Here is a 12,905-nt window from a genome sequence, read left to right on the forward strand (position 1 = left end):
GGCGTCTCGTCCCTTGGGGCTTCCGGGGCTTAGCCCCTAAAGAAAAACGGACGTATTCACGTAATTATCAATCACCATAGCGCATAACTATCACACAGTCTTTTAAAAGGCGATTTTTACCCACGTAAATTCATCGTCTGTTGCAATGGATACGACAGCGCTCCTAGCGGCATTGATGTCAATTATCGCTTTCCGGAGCACGTCGCAAAGGGCCTACACCCACCTACGCTACAGTAAAGGTCACATGCTAGAGAAGGGGAGAGTGCAATGGATTTGAGTGCTGATTCGGGGCTACTTCCGTTGCGTCGCGTTCGATCTCGCGTGTTGTTCTGTAGTGTTTTGGTGGCTTTCATTCGCTATGTTTGAGTGAGTTTGGCAGGGTTGATGTTCGAAAACAAATTGATGAAGGACATAGGCTGTCAATTACAAGACACAATGAATTTGTCCGGAAAAATAGGCATATATTAAATAGAATTATCGATTGCTTAAAATTCTGTGGTCGACATGAACTTGCTCTACGAGGACATAATGAAAGAGAACAATCTTTAAACAGAGGCATCTTCCCAGATTTATTATCCCTTCATAGAAGAGGTAACTTCGTGTTCTTTATTGTAGTGAAGAGTTGAAAAACATAAACTCTATCAGTAGATTGCATTCATTTTTTATTTAAAATTATTTATAGGTTACCTTTTCAGAAACAGTAAAAATGACAAACATAGTTTTAATAACTCCAGTGGCAACAGCTGAATCTGAACGATGTTTCAGCACATTGAAGCGTATTAAAACCTGCTTAAGAAATGCAATGGGACAAGACAGACCAAATGCCTTGGCACTTGCTTACAATAGAGATAGAATACATTTCAAACATAGAGGGCTTCAACGAAAAAGTAATAACAAAATTTGCTGAGCAGAAGAACAGGAGTCAACGTTCGTAGAAAGGTATGTTTCACAACAATACCTGCTTCTTTTGTAATCATGTGAATTGTCATTATATTTTAAATTCTTTAAAAAAATAAGTCCAGTTTTGTAGTTTAGAAGAAGATAAATACCCGTTTTTTTGTAATTCATGTGAATTGTCATTATATTTTAAATTCTTTAAAAAATAAGCCCCGGCCAAATTTGAGACCACGAGACGCCACTGCTGTATAGTGTATTTAGGCCTATGCCCTTTAAATACGCCATAATAAACGTGTTTTGTTGCTATAAACGGAGTTTTAATGCACTTTCTACTGTTCTTTTAGGTTATTTCAGTTAAACCGGACTTTCGTTAAACCAGTAAGCTTATCCCCCCCATTAATCCGGATTAACGAGGTTTTACTGTACTTGGAAACTAACTTTCAAGAAATAAATGGAAAGGTGTGGAGGCACATAGTGGTTCGGATGCCACTTTAAAATGTAGGCCCAGTCTCGATTTGCCTTCTGCGCATAAAGTGGACATAAAAACAAAATCAATTTCCATCGTGGCTTGTGGGTCGCCTGACCTGGGTATTTTTCTGAATAGCGTGCATCGTACCGCTTTGTCCGTTGGTAGTGCATGCGAAGTGAATGCCTGTTTGCAGAACGGAGGGTTTGAGTTTGGTCTTAACTCCACCTTTTGAACAGAAAGGCTAATCGGGACTGGACATACAGTTTAAAATGGGATCCGAACTAGGTATGGCGAAATGTTATCCAGATATCGGATAATTTTCTATCTGGATTTCAACAAAGATCCGGATATATGATATTTTGATTATCCGAAATGTCGGGATATCTAAATGTGTGCTTTATTCGAACAGTTTATTCGCTTGTCCGTTTCACGTGCTATACACATATTCTTCTATTCATCATGTTCGTATTTTCTACGAATCCTTCATCAAATCTGTTCTACCCGTATATCAGAATTATCCGTTGCATCTGAAACGGATATCTGATAATTTGAAATCCGGATAACCGTTATCCGGAATTTGTAGCCATCACTAATCCGAACCACTATGTGCCTCCACCGGGTATCGAACCCGGAACCCTTGTTTACAAGGCGACGTCACTTCCACGCCATTCCGGAGGCAGACCTGAGATCCATGTCCTTTGTCGCTTGTCACTTCCGTCGCCATATAATCAAGGGGTCCAGGGTACGATACCCGGTGGAGGCACATAGTGCAGGGTGCGAAATCCCGGGGGGGACAAGGGGGAATTCCCCCCACCAACGATCATGTCCTGAAATCCCACCCCCCTCACCAAACTTTTCCGGTTGGGAGTCGAATATACTGTACTGGAATAATATTTAAAACACATAAGGAACGGAGAACAAAGAGCCTCATCTCTAAAGGAACTTCTGAACCCAGCAATTCCAGGAACACACAAATTAGTCCGATTTGTTATTTCTTCTCCATTTCTCATCACCTTTCGTCAGCTACCACAAAGTATTGTACATAAATATATTAATCAAACACTTAATAGAATTTAGATGTGCATTTTATACAGGAAACAATTATCTTCTTAATGTCACTTAATTTTTGCCCCTTACCTACGCAAATCATTGTTCATTGCATTGGTAGCATATTATAATCTAAAATTTGCAATCGAATTTTAAATGGGCATTCAATATAATATATTGTATATTTTATAAAAGAATTCGATTATAATATAATATAATATAATATAATATAATATATATATATATATATAGTGTGTGTGTGTGTGTCTGCTCCTTCCCCCACCAATCTGCAAAGATATTGCACCACGACAGAGTGGTTCCGTTCTCACTTTAAACTGTAGGTCCAGTCCTTATTAGCCTTCTGTGCATAAAGTGGAGTTTAAACTCAAACCAAACCAAAGCATTTCACTTCGCAGACGATCCTTTTTCTTTCTCTTCTTTTGCCGCGTACAGAGATCAATTAAGATAATTTGCGAGCAGATTGGAGCAACATGAAACTCTGAAGCTTAATAATTTATCAGGAATGTACGTAAGTGGCCTTTCTGTTGATAATTTTAGAAATAGTCCTTACAGGAAGAAACACTGGAAACATTTAATTCTGCAATATCTAGATTGAGAAACAAGTTCTTCGGGAACAGAAAAGCAAACGTCACAACTAAGATTTCAGAAACAATAGATGACACAGTGGAACAGTACCATGACTTGCTGTTAAGAGAATGTTATGATGAGGATTGGACAACGCGGGAAAAGTGCTATTGGTGCTCGTATGAAAACTGTTTTGAATTAACACACGATGTCTAATATTTCTGCTACCTATATTGTAGTAATTGTTCATAACTCCTAGTGGGCCTCCCTCCCCCATGGTGTAGTGGGTTGTCGACCTCCGTGGCGGAGTGTTTATCACAGCGCGTTGCGACGCCAGGGGTCCTGGGTTCGAATCTCGGGTAAGACATGAATGTTTGTGTTTGTCCTAATGAGAAAAACTGAAAATTGAGAAATGTAAAAATTGACAAGAAAGTGAAAAACGGGGGATAGTGGTATTCCTTAAAGAAAAGTAAGTGGTAACGTCGTCGCCTGGTAATCAAAGGGTCCCGGGTTCGATACCCGGTGGAGGCACATAGTGGTTCGGATTCCACTTTAGACTGTGGGTCCAGTCCCGATTAGCCTTTCTGAGCATAAAGTGAACTTAAAACAACAGCTCAATCATAACTCCTATTGTCCTTTAACCTTCTTGTGTTTTCTATTGTGACGCTAAAGAGAACTGTTTTACTTTGGAGACCAAAGTACACGTTCGACTTGTTCACATTACACGAAATAAGAATTCAAAAAGGATCTGCCAAACACTTAAAACGTTACAGCCATCGCACAGCAGAGGGTCCAGTCCTTGCAGTAATGGCAATTTGTGAGACGACTGTGTCCGATACGAAGCCGAGTTAAATTGACCTCTTCTCGGCGGAAGGGACGGTACAAGGAACGTCAAGCACCAATAAGACTGTTGTCACAGGAACTACCAAGTGTTCATTTCGTCGGGAATAATCTAAGTTAAGCGTTAAGTTGTCCAAATTACATGGAATTCTCCGAGTATCTATACCATTTTCATCAGATAGAAGTTGGCTATTTCATATATAACTACGTGTATTTTAATGCAAAATTAGTTATTTCCTAGGAAACAAATATTAAATATTTTAACAATAAGTCCAAGATATTCAGGAGCAAAAATCTCATTTACATAAAAGAAAATGTAAGCCTGCAGGGTACCCTTGTAGAGCTTCACGCTATGACACAGGTCATATATATTTTTCGATGTCCAAAATACGAAAACGCGAGATACGTTTTAGAAAGCGTTCATGAATTTTCAATACTTCTTACACAGTGACGTATACTGATCAAGTTGTGGGCTATCTCGGCATACAGTAGTATTCGAATTGGAAAAGAAAAATGTTCACATTTTGACATTAAAAATTGAAATCAGGAATCACATAATAATAATAATAATAATAATAATAATAATAATAATAATAACAATAGTAGTAGTAGTAGTAGTAGCAGCAGCAGCAGTAGCAGTAGTAATATCTGATAATCTATGCTCATAAAGGTGAAACATCAAAGAAAGAAGTAACAAAATACCTAAAGTGAGAATCATAGAACTTCAGACCTTCTGTAAACAAAAGCACGTGTACCCTAACAGTGTTGCAAACTTATGAAAAAAAATAATCCACATAGCCTATAAGGTGTAAAAACATTCCATTTGTCAACAGATGCGGAATAAGCAGTGTATCACTGATGACCTGTTGAAAGTTATTGAATGTATGTGAAAAAAAAGTTAAAAATGTACATCTTGCCTGGTGGCCAACTTTCAGACTCGTCACCGAAGTTCTGGCTCGGGTGTTATTTGTGAGTGTCCCTTCATCAATTTCATCTGACGATCACTCATTCTCATCGTCGGGATTAGCCAAAAGTGGAAGAAAAGCAACGCTAAATTAAAAAAATCAAATACAAAATTTACATCTTATCCCCCAGGAGTAAGACGGTTCCGTACCAAAGGATTAATTTTCTCTCATATTTTACTAAAAAAACCTTGCTAGAAGAATGTGACACATTGAGATAAATTACGTTTTGAAACCGAGGTCTCTTCATTAAATTTATTTCATGTTTGAAAGTGTTATGATTTATTATTATAGATAATGAAAGTAAGCTAATACATATGATTTGATTGACTAAATTAATAATTATTAATTAGATAAAAATAATGGAAATAACTCATTTGGTTTGATTGATTTGCTATATTTTACTTCCCCTCTTGTGCCACTTATGGCTAATTTGCGATGGGGATGAATGATGATGATATGATGAAATCGATAAATGGACATTCACAAACATCCATGCCCAGGCCACGATTCGAAACCGGGACCCCTGGCGTCGTAGCGCGATGTGCTAACCACTCCGTCACGGGGGCAGCTAACTAATTTGGAATTCAAATATCACCTATCCTCATCGTCTCGTAACTAATGACAAATATGCGTGTCGATCTACACCTCAATGTCACACATTCCAGTATCTTCCAGAGTGTACTTCAACATCTCTAAAGTTACTTCATCCAAAAACACACTCGTATGTCCTTATCATCCCGTTCAAAAATGCTGGATTATGCAGCAAAGACACCAAGGGAAATTAAAACGGCAACTTAGAGAAGCATAAAAGTGGGGAAAGAAGATTGCAGAATACAGAAATATTTTGAGGCAGTCACATTTTATTGTACGCTACATATAAAACAAAATGCATATTTAGGGGTGAATTTTTAAATATTGTCACATTCTTCTTCTCCTTTGTTGAGAGGTGTTCATTTTAAATCAACCTTCCTCACCCTACGGCCTGCCCTTCTTCACCCGCAAAAGTATTCCGGAGTGTGAGGATGTAACCATGCGGATGGTAAACACCTCTGGATTATAGATCGGCTCCTGTGTCCCACCCCCACCCCCTCCCCCATCCCCGGAGGATCGTCACTGATAATATGAAATCACACTATCATATGCCGACATTCGACATACCACTTCCGTTTCTGTACTTGACTTAGTGAGAAGTATTGAGGTTGGCAACAGCCTAATAACGGATTTCTTCCGCATCATGTAGTCCGTTCTATGAAAGTAAGCTAATGGAAGAAGAATGTGTAAATTACATTGCATTATACATTTTAAAATATATTTTCATTAAAGGTTTCTGTCTATAATAATAATACGTGGTTATTGTATAAATTACAATCGATCACGTGAACAGTAAGAAAATAGCGCCAGTTTCGAACATGGCGACTTCCATGCGTGCAGGAAGGTCTCCCGTGTTTTCAGAGTAGTCTTTCGGAAATACAGCCGTTTGAAAAGTGGCAAGAAGCAAGTTGTTCTTAACGTTTATGTGACGTTGTGTCGGTGCTATCCTGAGCAAGCAGTGAAGTTGGTGTCCAAGTGTAATTGTGTGTCTGCGTCTTTGTAATTTCGGTGTGGTGAAAGAAAGGAAAACTACCGGTCAAGTTGTGATTCCCGCGAGAAAAACACGTTGTTGCTCGTATAAACAAGTACACCGATTTTGAGAAGCGCAATATAACGCGAGGTGCTTTCGTATTCTTTCAATCAAAGAGCCGTCCTGTCCACTGTGGGGAAGATGTTGATAGTGATGATTGATGACGATCTCCCCCATTTTAGCAGTCGACGTTAAATCGCCTCTTGTGCCACGTTGAGTTCCTTTTTGGGAAGCAAATTTGACAGACCGTACTGTGACAGGATGATGTCTAGCGCCGAAAATGCCTCAAGTTCAAAAAGGAACTGCTGAATCAAGGTAAGAAAATACATTACTTGCATGAGACGTGCGTAAATAATGTGCTTATTATCGTCTTCTTGTTTTCTAGTGCACAAGAAACCGAGAGAAAGATAAACAATCTCTTTTTATTCCCCGGCTTATGTTTGTTTAACTTCTGCTGAAACTGGCGGTATATTTGTTGCACGAAGGAGAAAACAATACTCTACATGTCAACAATGTTGGGCAATAATTTGGTGGAAGAGGAAGCAATAAAACCAAAAGGCTTGAATTTACTGAAACGAATCTCTCACTCTCTTGTACGTATAACTTTGGCTCTGTCATACTGAGAGAGGAGGGGGGGAAGGGGGATATGTTAACCCAGTGTCAGATAAATGGGACTTTTGGCGTAGAAAAATATGTTCATTCTTGAACAAGAACACGTATTTAATCACTTCTAGAAAATTTATTATACTTCAATGTATAGATTATCAGTTAAAATACGAATATGTTTTTCCATGTTACGTAAAATCAAAGGTTGCGAGTGAGCAGCATATGATGGCCGCGTCATTCACGAACAGCTGGCGCGTAGTGATACGTTACTCGAAGTGAGACGGTTGTTTACAGAAGGTCGGAAGGTTCGTGATTCTTACTTTATATGTTTAATGCGATGAGTAATTAACGAGGCAATATGAAAAATAAAATTATTGATATGTCACATTATCACCTGGCGAAAAAACAATATGGAATACGAACATTTTCATGGTATATTTTTTAAAGTTTTAACTAGCTGTGTTATTAGAATAATTTGGGCAGGTTGCCAACCCCTGAAGAATTATCATCTTATTGAAATGAACAATTTTATGCACATTTTAAAATCAATTTTTCTTCTGTAATTTAGTCTCTGACCTTCGGGATTTGTTGGTAGTATAGATGGCCTAGAATATACGCTTCTACTCTATTCTCAGTCTCCTTACAGATTCAAACCTTCAGTTAATATTAATAACACATTAATTTAAAAGAACAATACAATTCAAATTATATGAAAGTATGTGAAAGAAAGTGTGAGTTGAAGCAGTTAATTGAAGACTACAGTGATAGAAATGAAGGAGAAGGATTCAGTACAAATCATTGGCGGAAACCTGAAACAACCACTGAATCTTAATCCACTAGATATAAAGAAACTTAACAGTGTGCTCGTCAAGCTGTCAACCATGCCTCAGTTGCCTAGCCTAGATTTTTTAACTTCAAGTTGACCAGTGGTGTAAACATATGCATATCTATTCTGGTGTGTAGATGTCTGCGTTCTGAAGCATCTTAAAAACATTTTAATCTATTCAAACATTCTATTATCGATGACAAATTTTCTCTTGAATTATGTAAAGGATTTCAAAGAGACTATATGAGACCTTTTATAACTGGTAAGTATATACATCCAGAGGTCAATTTTCAATATATGATAACGTTAGTTTGTAACAAATAAAACACTATTTTGCACATCAAAGATGTTTGACGATATCGGTATTGGGGCATTCCAGCGTTACTTGTGTGACATTCTATAAACATGCGATTTGATTAAAAAGTTCATAATGAACTGATTTAATAGAATTATGAAGTACTTTGTGGTGTCTGCTAACAAATAAAAAAATTTAGAATGATGAACTAGCTTGAATAGATGAAAAGCATTAACAAAAATGTTTTGTGTAACGCTTTGAAAATGTAGTAAATTTTGTCTTCATTTTTGTGTGAAGCATATAGGCTCGAGATGCTAACAATTTTGGTTGGTGTAATGTGCAAATTGTGTGTACTCACAAATATTTAAACCTTAATCAATTTTATTAAAAACAATAACAATTTCCAGATTGATTCATTTTGTATGTACACGGAGTAGGACCACTTTCCGTGAAAGCCCCTAATATTGACTGCAATACAACAGAAAATTAATTTTTAGATTATTTTTCTCGCATCCATAAATACCAAATTATTACAGTTGTTCTTAATGGAAAGATTATGCTGAAACAAACAACTGCAGTAAATATTTTTTTCAATGTAACTTGACATACGTTCAGCGGCTTGTAAAATCACATGAAGAAGCAAAACGTCAACTAGAGCTAATACACACTCCAATAGTGAGCCGAAGGAACGAGCGTTTACCGATAATTCCCCTAGATATTCCTGATTCTACAGGATTAAGGTGGTATAAATACAGCAACCGTCCATGTTTGTACGGTGATTTTTAAAAAGTCGCCCATTAAAGAGGAACTTCTCTACGACATAGGTTACACCAAACACTTTAACTGCTAAGGTTTCGGGTTTCATAAACCGTAACATGTAAACTCATAACGCGAATTGCTTCGGAAATGGGTTTAACGTGTTTAACTAAAACGATAACTGAAATTTTATATAATTTCAGTATATTATATCGTGAAAGAACTGTAGTAGTACGAACAACACTAAGCTAACGTAAAGAAAAAATATGGCACGTCTAAGAAGTGTTACGTCTAGGTGTATGTAGCCTAATACAGGCCTGTACCCAAGGGGGCTAAAGGGGGCCTCCTCTGAAACCAGGAAAAATTTAATGAATGTAAATCTATAAAATCTATGAAAGTAACATTAGTGACTTTTCAGATTTTGTCACGAATTTGGATATTATCCTTGCAAGAATGAATGAGTTCTTTGTGGAAAGAAGCAGGCTTCAGAAGCCTACCATAGAACTGGGGGTCACTCACATCCCCAACAGCATATCCCCCCCCCCATTTTCGGATCTGTTCCCACCCCCTGAAATAATCCTGTGTACGGGCTCGGCCTAATATATGGGTACATGTGTTCGAAATATAAAACCTGGATAATCACATTGCAAAATAAGACTTACCTTAGCTCCTATGCTTCTAAGCTAATCCATATATGAAAGATCAAACCAAACCTTGCTTGTTATTTCGTAACTCCCTAAATTTTTGTCTATGCCTTATCAGTGTAAATTTTCTAGATCCTACTAGCCTAAGTAAGGACATGTCAACTCCAGCAATATAAGTGTGACCTCAAATATTGACAGAAAGTTCAAACAATAACTAAGATGAGAACAGTGTAATAAAAAACATTCTGGGTACTTACCGTGGGTTAAGATGTTGATCGTTTCGTTGTGAATATAAAAAAGGCTGATGATGCTTCCCCACACCGATAACATTGGCCTGTATCCAGTAAAAATATATGGGTTGAACTGCAAATGAGGCGGCATGTCTTGCCACTGCAAGAGATCATCGGATGGAGCTGCCCTGGCACTGGTAGCATTGATGTTGTTGCTCTCGTATCTACCTGGAGCACGCGAATGTCCCTCGATGTTGTTTTCCTCGTAAACTAACTCTCTTACAAGCTCCCGTTGCTTAGCAACAGAAGCATTATTGGGCGACTGAGGCATTTTTTTAAACCATTGCATCGGTGCACTTTTATCCTAACAACGAAGGCTTGCACTTTTCGTCACCGGGCGATTTTCTTCATTATTTGTCCTGAAGCGCTAAACACAGCCGGGCATATTGAGCGTAGCAGTACTCGAGGTACTGGACACGGAAGAAAGACGAGATCGGGTCTGGATAACCCCAGTGCCTGTGCACACGGAGTTCACCAGATCCCCTACTCTATGCTCCCCGAAGAAGCCATACTGCCCTTCGTTACCCACAATGCCGACGCATGTTCCTATGAACCGAGAGAGAGCCGAGAACACGGTCCGAGAGAGAGAGAAACATGCCCAAAGGTTTCCATAGAAACGATTATCGACCGGCGTCTGTGCAGACGTATGTAGGGACTGCAAGTTCACCTGTGTTCGAGGTTCCAGTGCTGCACCAGCCTTCTATTAGAGGTGATATTTTGAAAAGAAATCAGGTACGTTCAGTTAGCAATATGGAAAAGGGATATGGTTTATTAATTCGTGCAGTGTATCGATGATTAATGCGCAAGCGTCAACGTCAGCAGTTGTTTCTTAGTAATATGGCGACGAGATAGAAGACGGGTGGAAGACAGTGGTAAAAATATTCCCCGATCCAAGTGGATACGTTGGTTAGGTTGTTAGGTAGAGCCATAAACAGTTGAGGGCAGTAGACTGAACAGTTTGGCAGCCATCCCTTGAGAACAGCCAACGCTCTCCGGTAAGTGTCTCGGCCAAAAATGCCTTTGTTCTTATTTGTTTCAATCAAGGTGCACTGCACTTCCTACAACAAGATGTTTATTTCTTTCAGCATGCATTTTAACTGTCACTAAAGAGCAAACGGTATATCGACCTCGCGTAGTACGAATATGAAGTCGAAATTATTCCGAACACTGCATTCACTGCACTGCTGCGAACTATATTTAGAACATTCGTTACATGCGCGCGCATATGCACACGTAAGCTTCTTCAGGTTAGTTGTTGGGGATATAAAAGTGATGTCGGCATAATGAGTGAGCATATTTGAAAGGTAAACGGATAATAAGGCTGTTATCTTTACACAACATTAATTACACTTTCATCTATAATAATAAAATTAGTGTAATGCTTTTATCTAGGTCACAAGTTTACTTCACTAGATTTCATGTTAGTGTCAATTATTTCAGTATTGGGTTAAACTAGATATAGTGAACTGTAGCTTGAAAGGAAATTATTAATTCATACTTACAGTAAATACATTTTACAGTGAGGATTTTCTGTGTTGATTGATTTGATTTAGTTGACTTTTACTTCGCTTTTCTGCCTCTTTTGGATAATCGCGAAGATGAGGATGATATGAATGGTGATGAGATGATATGAATGGAGGGACGATCGCAAACATATATGGACAACAGAACAGGAGCCCCACTGACGCCAGAGCCTCGCTATTCTGCAAAATGCAGTCTAGGGTGTACTGCGTAGATGGAAGGTTGACAATTCGGTGCCTTCGGAAAGGGTCACACCTTAAAACTGTATTTATTCTGTCAAAACTATGCTTCTAGTCCCATCGGTGAATATCTACCACAGTTTTACCCAGCGTCTGATCCCTTTCTTTTGGAAGAACCGTTTAATGCACCAACTACTATACAAGTTTTACCATGAAACTCATTCTTCAGTATGGGCGGGGAGAGGGTAATGGTGTTGAGTTATATTGCTCATTTTAGCCAATTATATCCGTCTGATTCTGACCTCCGTGGCGGAGTGGTTAGCACAACGCGCTACGACACCAGGGGCCACGGATTCAAATCCTGGCCTGCTGTTCTTTGTGAATGTCCCTTCATCAATTTCATCATACCAACATTCATCCTTATATCCGCGATTAGCTAGAAGTGTCAGAAAACTCAAATCAATCAATACCCGTATGGTATAGCTTTCCTTAACAACAATTTCCCAATAATCATAAGTTTTCAGTAGGGCGATAATTTTTTTCTTATTTGCCTTTTTTCTTTGCATTTTTCATGTTTCGAGGCCAGACTAATAACGCATTTTATAGTGCCTATAAATGCCTATTTCGAGGTTTAATGCCTATTTGGGATAACCTCTAAAAGTTTATTTTTGGGACGGTACTGTTTACTCCCCTTTTCTTTCCCAATGTTACCTCTTTCTCCAAAATACATAACTAACTAACTAACTCTCTAGCCTTCTTAAACCCGAAGGTTTATGGCTGCAGAAACACAACCCTTCCATCTGTCCCTATCCTAGGCAAGTTCAGTCCAATCTTTTCCATCCTTACCGATTTCCTTTAGGTCCATCTCAACGTTATCCCTCCATCTTCGTCTTGGCCTTCCTACAGGTCTCTTACCATCAGGTTTCCCAACAAGAATCATGTAAACTCTTCTTTCCTCTCCCATTCGTGCCACATGGTCTGCCCACCTAAGTCGTCTTGATTTAAATTATTCTAATAATGTCTGGACATGAATACAAATTGTGTAATTTCTACATTATGTAACCTTCTCCACTCACACGTCTCCTCATCCCTTTTAGGTCCAAATATTTTCCTAAGGATTTTACTTTCAAATATTCTTAATTTGTGTTCCAATTTTATTGTAAGAGCAAAATACATAGTAGAAGATATTGTTTTTTAGGTTGAATTGAAAAATAGTACAGGGTACACAGAAATGAATGGTGACGTTATAAATGTCAATAAAAAAATATTTTTCAACTTACGTGGTTGCAGCAATCACTGTTAGAGACGGAAACTCTCTCAGTTTTTGATATGTGAGTTAAAATTACAATCCTTCATTGTAGGTC

At 38.4% G+C, this 12,905-nt stretch overlaps 1 protein-coding gene across 2 annotated transcripts in view; it reads right to left on the reverse strand.

Annotated features, from left to right (window-relative positions):
* The window catches only part of LOC145997172 (progestin and adipoQ receptor family member 4), a 146,399-nt gene extending 135,899 nt beyond the window's left edge, over positions 1-10,500 (reverse strand). For both annotated transcript variants that reach the window (XR_014442871.1, XM_083133860.1), the window contains exon 1: positions 9,809-10,500. Coding sequence is in view for 1 of the 2 variants with exons in the window: in XM_083133860.1 (XP_082989986.1) it covers positions 9,809-10,130 (322 nt within the window). In the remaining variant the exon portion in view is untranslated. The remainder of the gene's footprint in view (positions 1-9,808) is intronic.
* Positions 10,501-12,905: the final 2,405 nt, after the last annotated feature.

This window comes from Lepisma saccharinum, chromosome 13, assembly GCF_977018435.1.
Source record: "Lepisma saccharinum chromosome 13, izLepSacc3.1, whole genome shotgun sequence".
NCBI lineage: Eukaryota > Metazoa > Arthropoda > Insecta > Zygentoma > Lepismatidae > Lepisma > Lepisma saccharinum.